The following is a 13,037-nucleotide window of genomic DNA, read 5'->3' as shown; positions in this document are numbered from 1 at the left end:
AATATATCCTCTGCCGCATGCATGACCCTCAAATTGTGAAAGGCATCAGAGGCCATGCAGACTTGCTTCAGGTTCTTTTCATAAGTGTTTGCACACCAACACATCTGCACGAGAATTTAGGTTTTACAGTAAAAAAAAAAGGGGGGGCTAACTGGCTATTGACAATTCTGCAGCTGTGTAGATATATTTAAATTAGACTAACTTGATTATATTAAGGTCTGGCCAATCTCTCCTGTCTCTGCTAGAAAAGAAATAGAAGGCAGCTGTAAATTTCCTGGCCGCAAACATCTTTTGCTCGGTCCAGATATTTCAGTCAGTAAACAACTTTGGGCCAGTTGCTGGGATGCTGAATGTAGAGGGATAATGGTTGGAATTCAACTTTGCAGGCACCAGTTTTCTGCACCAATAAATCTATTGACTATTGGGGGCAATAGATGCAGACATAATTGGCAGAGGGACTCAGGACTTTTGTCTTCTTTCTTTGTCAAAAAGGCTTGCTTTGTATGTTTTTTTTTTTTTCGAATGGACCTTCTATGGATTATGCTGAAATTTGGGGGGGGCTTTCATCTCTTCCTTCCTCTCTCAGTTCAGACTTCTTTCCTTTCTGTCTTGAACCTATGCTATTTAATGGCTAACCTGACTATTCATACTAGAGGTGAACATAGGTGAGCTACAGAGATACAGAGTAACAGAGTCGAAAGGGACCTTGTAGGTCATCTAGTCCCACCCCCTGCCCAAACAGACCCTACACCAGATGGCAGTCCAATCTCTTCTTGAAAGCTTCCAGTGATGAAACTCCCACAACCTCTGGAGGCAAACAAAGTGATTGTTCTCACTGTCAGAAAATGTATCCTTATTTCCAGGTTGAATCTCTCCTTGTTCAGTTTCCATCCATTATTCCTTGTCTGGCCTTCAGGTGCTTTGGAAAATAGCTTGACCCACTCCTCTCTGTGGTAGCCCCTCAAATATTGGAACACTGCTATCATGTCTCCCCTGGTCCTTCTTTTCACTAGACTAGCCATACCCAGTTCCTGCAACCGTTCATCATATGTTTTAGCCTCCAGTCCCCTAATCATCTTGATTGCTCTTCTCTGCACTCTTTCTAGAGTCTCAACATCATTTTTATAGTGGTGGTGACCAAAACTGGATGCAGTACTCTAGTTGTGGTCTTACTAAGGCTTTATAGAGTGGTATTAGTACCTCCCTTGATCTTGATTGTATCCCTCTGTTAATGCAATTTAGGATTGCATTGGCTTTTTTGGCTGCCGTCGCACGCTGTTGGCTCATATTTAATTGGTTGTAATGCATACAATGCAATCCATACAATACAGGCTGTTATCTGTAGATAGACCTGAGTATCTTAGGTTGCCATTCTTTCCTTCTGAGAACTGAGGAAAAGTGATTATTCCAAAACCCAGCCCTTCTCATTTACTTAGATTTGACTGAGGCTTTAAACTGATACAAGCAAAGGTGTATAGAGTCACACATGTACACAAACACACTTTTTGGTGGTAAAAGGTGGTAAATAAATTTACCTGAGCTGTTCAGCATGTTATGTAAATCAATTAGAAATATAGACATTCTTGAGTAACATTCACAAATAATCTGAAATTTTGGATTATTGGTGGAATCTTGAAATTTTAAGGAAGCAAACTAGAATGAGTATTGATACTTATGAATTTGGTTATCAATAAATGCCATAAGAAAGTGTGCATGTATAAAATAAATCAAATTGGCTTGCTGAAGAAATGAAAATGATTATGCAGAATTCTGCAAAAATGATGACTGGGATGGGGTGGGGGGAGAAACCTGTAAAGAGCAGGTACTAAATTCTATAAGAAATTCACCATATCCCCAAATATGAGATAAGAGCCTGAACAAAATATTATATATAAGCACTATTATTGCATTTTTTAATCATGAAAATAGAATTTTTATAGCTGCTTCTAATGCTAGCACTAAATCCCTCCTCTAACTTTGGTAGTTTGCCAGTCAACCAATAATCTAAAAATAAGCTTGCAAAATTAGACATTTCTTATATAGGCACCTTTGAATTCATGCCTGTCTGAATGCAATCTGTCTCACTACTGCCGCATAATACTTTTAGCTGGGAAAAATAACCCTATCTTTGAAAAATTGCCAACAGTTATTCATGTTGAACTGACTATGTGTATAGTAATGTCATAAAACAGAACTGGCTTCATAAAAAAAAATCCAGGCTGTTAATTGCATATGAATAAGGGTTAAGGATACGTTTTGTTTCAGGTTTTTTTATGTGTGAAGCATCAATGCACAGGTTCTATAAATAGTCTGTTATATTTGATTGAAATTTATTTTTAAAATAGCAGAACTCTGCATGATTGTATTTTACTATTCTTAGATTTTCAATTCAAAATTACAATATAAATAGATAAAATTCCCATTCATACTTAGCCCATCACAAGACCCTCACTTGACACACCTACCCCTGACCCATCACAAGACTTACTGTTCACACGAAGCCCTCATAAACAGAAGAACACTGACATTCCCTATTCTCCACTGAAGATGTTACCTGAAGGTAATGAAACTTTCGGAAATCAACCCGCAAGCTCGGAGAACGAACCTTCACCCTCAAAATTAAATTACTTAAATAGAGGAATTAAATAGAAATTTTAAATTTTAATATATTAAAAATAGATAAAATAAACAGAAGGAATTAATTACATTATTGAAAATATACAATAGCTCTTACCCATCTGGGAAAGTACCGTAATAATAGAGAACTGAGGCAGATACAGTAGTAGTTATGCAAATCAGGATCACAGTTGGATTTTCTAAAACCCAGAAATAAAATTAAACTAAAAATGACAAAGTGGGGGAGAAGGCTACACACTCTGATGTGATATTATGATATACCTCATCTACCTTTGCACAGGTATCCACCGGAAGAAGTAAAAAAAGGGTCTCACCATACACAAAAAGACTTTGCCTGTGCAAGCACAATTGTTGTTTTGACTTTTTTTTTAACCCCTACCCCACCCAGACGCTTTGGCCTTTGGTCACCAGACTATAAAAAAAAAAACTTCATTTACTAAAAAATGTGCACACAAGCTTTTACAGAGTTATTATAAAAGCTAAGAATTATCTATAAAAGCTAAGAATTATCTATACTGACCTGAGATCCCTGTGGAAAGAGTATGATAATATTTTGATGAGTAGCAACACAAGACTTTTTAAAGTTGATCTCTTTTCCTCCTAAATCTTTATTTTCTTGATCTTAGATCCCATTCCAATAAGCATGTTTTTATCATTATTAATTTTATATTACAGGTGGTCCTTGAATTGTGGCCACAATTATGACTGGAACTTCCATTGTTAAGCCTTTTGATCATCGAATCAGTTTTATGACCTTTTTATTTTTGCTGTGCTCATTAATCTGGCATTCCCATATTGACTTTGTTTGTCAGACACCCTTAGGGAAAGCGGTGAATGGCAATCATGTGAGCCCGGGACATGGCAACCATTGTAAATACATGCTGGTTGCCAAATGCATGAATCACAACATGTGACTGCAAGGACTCTGGTGCTCATAAGTGCAAGGACCACTTACAAGTCACCTTTTTCAACACCGTCATAACTTCAAGCAGTCGTAAAATGAATAGTCGTACGTGGAGGACTACTGATATGTTATACATTGTTAGCAGAATTGGGGGTTATTTTCCTTATTAGAAAATAACAATTCTTTGACACTATCACTGTCTTCAATTGCCTTCCTTATTGCTGCAAATCTGTCACAGAATCTGCAGTTGAAGTTGGAGGGAAGAGTTAAGAGGCTAGGTAGTCTGGAATCACGGAAGGGGAGGAAGCAACAGAATGTCGTCTCCAGATCTTGGAATGTTTATTTAGTTGTTCTATAGTGAACACAACTAGTCTGGCAAGATTTTTGTAAATAGCCAAGTAGCAATAAAAATACTGCCCTGATCAACTTTTAGTGTCATTCTCGTTCATTCTGGATAATATCTGATTAAACAGAAGTGGGAATGTCCCTAACTGCTAGCCAGTGTATTCTGAAAATAAAGAAAAAAGCAGCTAGGATTACTTGACCCTTAATACCATTTGCATAGATACAGAATTTTACTAAATGTGCACTCACAAATATTAACATTTCTAATATATGCTTTTCATTAATCTATGTAGTGAATATGTTTTTATTTCCAAATGAAAACTATGGAAAGCAAATATACTTTGATAAGAGATGGTACGGAAAATGTAAATACCCAGAGTACAGTCCAGGAAGATGTTTCCATAAATCCTCCTTGAACTAATCAAAATTGTGTTTTATGGCTCAGAAATTCCTCATAGACCAAGAAAGAGTCATACTATGCTTTATTTATGAAGTTGGTTGAAATCTAATTTTAGAGCAGCTTTCAAATTAAAGTACTTTGCCCTATGCCAATTTTTTCTAATTATATCGCATGTTGTTATTTATGTTTTTGGCCATAATTAAAATATTATTGCATAAATTAAAGTAATTGTTATCATAATATTTTAAATAATTTCCTATAGCCCTTTTTATTATATCAGATTGTCAGATCACGGTTCTGTCACTAATGAATACAGGGATCAGTCACAATAGTTTCAGTGGTGATGCAATATCAAAACTCTCAAACCCAGTAGCAGCTGGATTATTTATTCCTGTTCTTGATGTATGTTCTTGATGTACTTCTTGGCATTCTAAAATAAACCAACATCAGGCAAACTCCACTATGATAGGGAAGAGTCAAGTTATTGGCAAGCCCTAGTTGTTTTGCATCCACAGAATCAAATGCCACTCAGAACCAGCCAAGTATCAGAAAGTGATATGAACTTGGGGCCCATGTTCACATTCCTTTATCTGCAGCATAAACATATTCCAGTAACTGTCTTTGTGAAGCTGACTTTATCTCACCTCAGCCCAAAGCTGAGGTATGTTAAAATCATCTTCAGCTTTTCCAATTTTTCAAGTCGCATTTTCCCTCTGCATTTAGCACAATTTTGATCATTGGCATGCCTTCTGTTATTATTGGTGAAGTCGAGAACTTGGGTTTGCCCTATTATTATTGGACAATTTACATTATGGGTGTAAAACCTTCTCCTCTCATCGTTAAAACAGGCCACAGACTTCCATTGCTATTTCTAAGACAGGATTCAGTTTCTCCTGGAGTTAACCTGAAATATCGAGTGCTAGTCCTTTGCTGAATAGGAAGCCATTTTAAACTAAGAAAGAAAGCCAGATTGTGTCATAATTTTGTTCCTTTCAAACATTGCTTTTAGTTAATTGGATCACTTTCAGATCACTGCTGATTGTAACTCTAATTTATGGTCCAGAATATAACACTTTAAATTTCCACGGAGTCGCAGATTCACTAGGTAGCTTTGCACAAAATAACTAAGAATTTCTGAGCAAAAAAGAACCATTAAAAAGCTTCTATAAGGTTGTGACATGAACTCCAGACCTTATTACTTGCATGTGACATCACAACAAAAGTAGAAACAGGTGGAATTTTTACTGCAATGTCACAATATGTTTCACCATTTTAGTATCACAATGTTTAAGACCTGATGCCTATGCCTCAAAGCCCTTCTAGAAAAGAAAAAACATTTGAAGCTTTGTATTAGATTACCAGGGATAAAATGATTAATCCAGTATACATTTCGTCAATGAAGGATATTTCTTAAAAGAAATCTTTTTTTCACTTGTCTCAAACATAAGCATCAACTTTCCATGCCAAAACACTGAGAAACGTATTTGTTTCATATGCTGTGCATAGAGGCCATGATGCCTTGTTAGAATTCCACTGCATGACTGAATCAGAACATTTTATTTTATGATCATTTTTAAATTGTTTTAAATTGTGGCTAATTTTCTGATCAGTGTCTGTGGCTGTAAAACGGAGCTTTGCACTTTACAAAGTTCTTGCAATTTCACAGCAAATAAATCAAAAGAAAAAGTATTTTTGAGCAAAGACTAATGTTCGCTTTTTTAAATTTATGGTTCAGCTTGAACAATAGAATCTAAATGCATAAGCACTGAGATATCGCACAAGTATGTTAGCTGTATATGTATATTAACAAAAGGTTGATTTGTATTGTTTAATTTAGTAATAAGGAAGCTAACAGAAAGAAAGTTTCCTCTCTCCATAGTCACCAATATCCCCCCAAAAAGTGCTGAAAGAATCAGCTGGCTGGCTTTGAAAGCATGGTTAATTGTCTATAGTGTAATCTAGTTATATTTTTATAAATAGGAAGATGTGCTGATTGGAATTGCAGACAAACTATATAACCTTAGTTATTATTCACCTTGATTTGTTGGTGTTAGTGTCAGAAATTTGGAATTTTTCATTTCCTTTTCTATTTCAGATAACAAAATATCTTGGCCAACATAATTTAATGGTACTTCTGAATTACATAATATGGACCCCAACAGCCGCGAATGGAAGTTAGAACTTACCATAAATAGAATAGATTTTTCTGGTGCAATAATGGAAAAAACAAAAAACAAGAAATCCCATTGTACAGGACTAATGCACATTAGATGTATCCCCCATATATGTGTATTGCATTGTCAATCATAAGCAGCAAAATTGCATCTTTCCATAGTTATTTTAAAAAGATTCTGAATTTAAGATGGCAAATTAGGCTGAAAAAAAAGTTGCCTTCATTTTATTTTCAGCAAATGTATTTTCACTATCCCTTTATAAAGATATATTAATTGGAGAGGCGTAGTCATCCTTTCCGATAAATATGCTAAGAGCTGGTGCAATTTCCTAAACTATATGAAGATATTCATGTAAGTATTTCTAGCAATAGAAATGAATATAGTTAAATAGACACTCACTCACGCACACACACATATATATTCTTTGACTATAAATCTACTGTATGTCAGTTTTCAAAATATATTTATCTTTATCAGAGAAAATTATTGAGACATATTTCACGTCACTTCAGCTTGATCTAAGAGCAATATGGTTAACTAATGAACATTAGGCTGTTTGAAGCTGCTTCCCATGCCAATCTATTGCTTTACAACAGACATGGCTTGTGGACAGTGGGTAGAAGATGCACCACCTGCATTTTTATTTTATTTTATTTTTTAATTTAAGCCAATAAATCAATGCAAACTCACAACAGTTTAAACAACAATAGAAATCTTAGCGGTCTTCAGCCACTGATCCTTGAGGTTAGATGACTCTCATGGTTGCAAACGGTTAGGTATTACAGAATTGAAAAGGGATTGCCTTGAAGGCATTTTCTCCATCCGTCATATGAACTGATGTCCTGCATTGCACTAAGAATTTTGGATGTCTGATAAAAGAAATACTAGCGTTTTGAGTCTCCAATACATCCTGGGAGTTATTATACTATATATTTTAAAGCAATGTTTATGTATTTATTAAATTTATTCATTATCCTCACCTTCTTTTAGTAGCATTTAGTAGAAAGGAGCGTAACATATTCTAGAACCCTAATTAGATCACAGCAACTGTCATAATACAAATTATATTTCAGGATTTCTAATACATACGAATTAACCTGGTGCATATCTGATAGGTGATAATCCTTACCAACATGAATGTATTTTTCTTCTGCACAAAGAAAATGTTTTTTCTTTAGCTAATTTCTGGTTATCTTAAGTTGGCAACTCATACAGATCTTAATTTTCCTGTGGAATTAAAAGACACATCTGGCAATAAATTATATACATTCTTGAACTAGTCTTTTTATGTGTATTGGTTGAATGATAAAGAAGTATTAACCAGATGGAAAAAAAAAGATGGCTACACATTTTCCCTTTTAATTTAATTGCTTTACTGTGGAGATGCAACAAAAACATTTATTAGAATTTATATAGACCTCTGGCTTCTATTAAATATGAATTTAACAAGTGGTACATTGCCAAATTTTATTACATTGCACCAGGCATAGATGGTCGGGAAGGAAAGAAAAATCTAGGAAGCTGCTGGCCTTAGATTTAAAACAAATTCAATAACTGCATCTGTACCATTGTATACTTAGGAAATGTATATAGATTCTAAACCAATTATTCAATATTTTTTAAATTTTTACTTCAAATTGAACAGTTCCAATTTTTCATCAATAGATAGCAAGATTATTGCAGGACTATTTTTCTAACCCTGTCTTCAAAAAATTGTGAATATAACTAAAATTTATTGTTTTGTAGAAATCTGCTGATCTTAGTGATTTCCCAGCTAATTTGATGATTCCCCCCCATTTATTTGGTGATATAAATCAAAGGTTTTGCAAACCTCCTATTTCTCAGTTTCAACTATGTATATGCATACTCACACACACACACACACACACACACACAAATTCCCAAGTCTTAAAGTTCCAGTTAAGCAGCTGTTTCTTTAAATGTAGATAGTAAGTTTTTATCATCTATCTTCCTTGGCTCACAGATTGCTGCCTGTTCTTCTTCCTAATATTGCACAACCCTTTAAGTTGGATTTCTGTCTGGTCATAAAGGATCTGATAATGTTAAATTGTTAATTCATGTGAATCCTGCCCTTATTTCTTTAGATGCAAAAAACGTTTTTGATGTAATTTTCTCAAAGTTTCTAATACAGATGTTAACTCACACTGAATTTCCTCAAAATTTTACATTTTGGATTAATGTTTTATTGAACTTCTCATTTTATATGATTGTCAATGGTGTGTTACCTCCTTGATTAAAATTATGCCATCGATGTGAGAATTAATTTTCCAATTTTGGAATATTTGAATGTTATTTAAATTCTCACACTTGCCCTATTGCCACATTTTGGCTGAAATTCACAGGATTGCTAATATGACCAAAAATAACCACTGACTTCTAAAATTATGTATAGTTCTACTTGACTTCATGTATATAATATGAACCTAGTTTTATACAAGATACAGAGAAAAAGAAAATTGCAAAAGGAAATTTCTAATTAGATCCTTTAAATGAAGGCAGAATAAACTAAAATAGAATATGGAGTATGAAAGCAAGTTTCATACTCTATATATTTTGTCTAAAATACTAGACAAAATCTAAAGTAGTTGAAAGTTAAATTAGTTGTTAGAGAATTAATAATGTGAATTATTAAAATGAAGGATATTAAAATATTGAACTTCTAGGATATCAAAATGCTAAATAATGAGTTGCATTTATTGTGTATAATATTATAGATAATGCAAATTTTAACTAATAATTAGCAGGTTAGAATAAAAATACTCAAAATTTTAGATAATTAACTAAGGGCAGTAATGGGCAGTATATCTTTGCTGAATGTATTACTGATTCATTACTTTCTCATTATTTTTTTTAAAATTATCATTCATATTTGTCTCACTATATCTTCAATATTGCTGAAGATAAAAGTCTCCTAATGGGTTCTGAAGGTTCTGGATTTAATGTATTGTATCCTGGAGTTTTTCCATTATGACTGTTTATAATAGTTTGATGTACTAAAAGTCTAAATTTGGAATACTCATTTCCTTCCATTTATGAACTACAGCCATTCTTCCTGTCACTAACATAATTTGATCAAATCCTTATTTTTCTCCCTCAAGCAATATTAAAAAATATGATCATTGGACAATTCCACCAAATGTGCCAGTTAATCATCTTTAGAAAAAGATGTCGATATTTTGGTTAAAAAAAGGAACGAAGAATTTTTGTGCATAATATTATTGTTATATAATGTAAACATATTATTTTGTTACTATCAGAAGAACAAATCTATTCCTTCAACATAAGACTGTTGAAATGTGTTTACCATCATCATCAACAACAAAGGGACAAGAAAGAGGCTTTTTAAGCTGCTGGTGAAATTTTTTATACATAAGATAAATTTCTAGTTCTTTCTCCCTCACTTTCTTTTTGGGGGAAAACTAGTATCTTTGTTATATTATTTTTTTAATTCTGTGTATTCATGTAATGTCTTACATATAGCAGGGGGACCAACAGAAACATTAAAAATTCCAAACAATAAAATATTATTGAAACACTTATCAGTGAAGTCTGGAAATAAGTGAAAAAATCACTACGCAGCCAACTATCTGAAATATATGGAATTACAATTCATTATTCTCAATATCAATAACATTTTAAAAAAAACAAAAGCTTTAATAATTAAAAAGAGGAAATGAGGAAAAAAAGGAATCTAAAACAGAAAAAATATGAGGCAAACAAAACTCAGTAAAATAGAAATATCCGTTCACTTTTAAATACAACATTAAACTTTGAGCACACAGAATAATACTGGTCTACCTTCCATTCTATTCCAAGTCAATTCATAAGCAGGTAGGGAAAACAATGCCCAATAGAGTGATAATCTTTTTGCCAGAATTATAAACTGAGATCATGAATACACTTTGTTTTCTATTTACCTATTCACCAAAAGTCAACATGAATGCTTAAGAGAAGCTTTCAATATTAAATAATTAAAATGAAAATATTTCTATCAAGCATATTATTTAATTCACCAACAATAGTGCCTCATCCGTCAAGTTTTTGAAATCAGTTGAAATTTGCAACTGATGCTTCTTTATCAGAATATAAGTAAGCAAATGATACAGAATAGCTATTCTAAAATCTGACACTGTATTACATATTTCTTTCATTATCCAGTAATGAGTACTATATTCTGAAAGATAGCAATGAGAAGCATATTTTACTCTACATGCCATGATCAATTTGTTCATTAATTATGGTTCTTAAGTAATCTAGCTATAATTACAATTACAAATTACAAACACTAACATTTTTCCTATTTTTGTAAAAGCAAACAGATAATTAAGAAGATAACTGAAATAAAAGTACAGTCAGTGTGGAATCTTGAGCAATGAGAAATTAAAGGTCTGCACTCTGTTGTACTATACGGTACATCATAATTTCCCCCTTTAAATAATCATTGCTATTTTCAAAAAATAAAATATAAATACAATGCTTCTGCTTAATCTTATGAAACATCAAATTATTTTTTATGAAAATCTGCTCTGTTACAATAAATGTTCATTCTCAACAGTGCCATTTTAGAACCAAGTAACTATCGGCATACAGTCACAAAATAAATCATCAATTTTTGTCTTTAAGTCTTAGATTTCACCTGGTCAGATGAGACCTTAACTACATTGAATCGAAAATTGAAATGCACAAGGATTTTTTATCCTACTCCTCAACTATCACGGAACACAGAGAGAAAAAAAGTCCTGTTAAAAGACTGTTATGTAAAACAAGACTGCATTTTGAATGCACCACTTCAAGAAAGAGTATTTCTGTTTGCAAATAAGACAGATTCTACAAGCTGTTGCTCTTCTAGCCATGACATGCAAATAAAATAGTTGCGTATGTATTTGTACACACACACACACACACACACACATATTCCATTTGAGATATTTGATGTTTGAACTCAGAATTATCATACGGAAAGATGTTACTCTTATCTCACCTATTATAGATTCTCTAGAGCCAATCCTAATGAATATATACAAATACATGCAGGGCTCTGAAGAGCTGGATATATAATCCCTTTAATTTTGGAAGTGCTCTTTCCCACTGCTTTAAATCATTTAAACTGCTCACTTAATGAAAGCAAATTAACATCGGTTTTTCACAATAAAGTCTTTTGCACTTAACAGTCTTCATCAGATTTCCAGAAATGAAATGCTACTATTAAAAATCCTCCAACCTATTTGACTGGTGTCTAGTTTTCTTCTCCCCATTTATTAAACAGAGCGTGGAAAGAAAGAAGACCAACCTTCACAATGTACATCACTCCAGGTCCTAGGATCTTCTCATTTGAATGCAGCCATCCTTGGGGTACTTTGTTGGCAGTGCTGCCATGCTGATTCCAGTCCTCACCTCCCAGGTACATTTCCTCCGACCATGTTTTTTTTCTGGTATTCATCTTGTTCTTGTCCTGTTGAGAAGACAGGGTGGCAGTAGCAAGGCTACATGTGTTGTCTGAAGTCTCTGCTGCTGAGCTACCCTGCAACTTGGAGACTGCCAGCTCTTTCACTGCAGAGGAGAGGTTCTTGATGCCCCAAAGGCTGCCTGTGGAGGAGAGTTTTAAGTGGGACGCTTTAGGCACAAGAGTGGAAAGGGTGGTGTGTCCACCATGCTCCTTCTGGAGGTTCTCAGGTGAGGTCAGATATGGTGAAGACGCTGAAATTGTATCTTTTGAGGAGAACTTGCTGTTGATGGACCAGTTATGGACAGTATCATCCACTGATGTCACCGAATCATTCCTGAAGCGGTTATACTTGGAACGCTGAAGCATGCCCTTCTATCTGGAATCTTGTATACGTTCCGGCAAACAGGAAACTCCTTGACTAACATAGCAGATGATTCAGAGTATCAAAGATGGTCAGTGAAAATGTGGCCATGGGGAGGAGCTTGTGTGGGGTTTTTTTTTTAAGAAAAAAATGAAAGGAATTTTGCTTAAGGTTCCATGGTAAGGCTAGGCAAAGCGGTAATTTTCTGTGCAACAGAAAGATCCCAGTCCAGCTCAGAGCTGCCAAGTCTCTCACAGCAAAAGCATGACTCACACAAATGAGAAGGACCCTTTTCAACAAAAGGCTCAGTGAATGCTGCAAAGCACTTCCTGTAAGGAAAAAAAAATCCACCCACTTACAGCACACTACCTCTAATCAATTCTCACATTTCCTTTCCCTATTTGAACCAGATATTTTTCCTTCCTTCCTTCCTTCCTTCCTTCCTTCCTTCCTTCCTCCCTCCCTCCCTCCCTCCCTCCCTCCCTTCCTTCTAGGTGGATGTCTGCAATGGCTCAAAGCAATTGCATTAACTTTTTTCCCTATGTAAAGTACTAGCCTATTCCAATGACTTTATAAAATATGCCCCAGTATTAAACTATCGGAAGCAGAAAGCAATGCTACAAATTCTATACAGTACAGAATCTCTCTCTCTCTCTGTCTTCCAGAAAAGCTCATTAGCAATTAAAATAGCCATATGTTTGTCACCATAATCACCAAAGTGCAGTCTTTCTTTCAAAACCACAGTGTTC

The 13,037-nt window shown here is 34.3% G+C and overlaps 1 protein-coding gene across 1 annotated transcript in view; it reads right to left on the bottom strand.

The window, feature by feature from the left end:
- Positions 1-12,605, bottom strand: part of SHC3 (SHC adaptor protein 3) — a 36,579-nt gene extending 23,974 nt beyond the window's left edge. The window contains exon 1 of the mRNA XM_034410044.3: positions 11,772-12,605. Coding sequence (XP_034265935.2) covers positions 11,772-12,293 — 522 coding nt within the window. The 5' untranslated portion in view covers positions 12,294-12,605. The remainder of the gene's footprint in view (positions 1-11,771) is intronic.
- Between the last annotated feature and the right edge of the window lie 432 nt (positions 12,606-13,037).

This window comes from Pantherophis guttatus, chromosome 2 (genome assembly GCF_059756535.1).
Source record: "Pantherophis guttatus breed Tessera chromosome 2, ASM5975653v1, whole genome shotgun sequence".
Lineage (NCBI taxonomy): Eukaryota > Metazoa > Chordata > Lepidosauria > Squamata > Colubridae > Pantherophis > Pantherophis guttatus.
The sequence above is the reverse complement of the archived record's forward strand: the minus strand, read 5'-3'. Positions and strand labels throughout refer to the sequence as shown.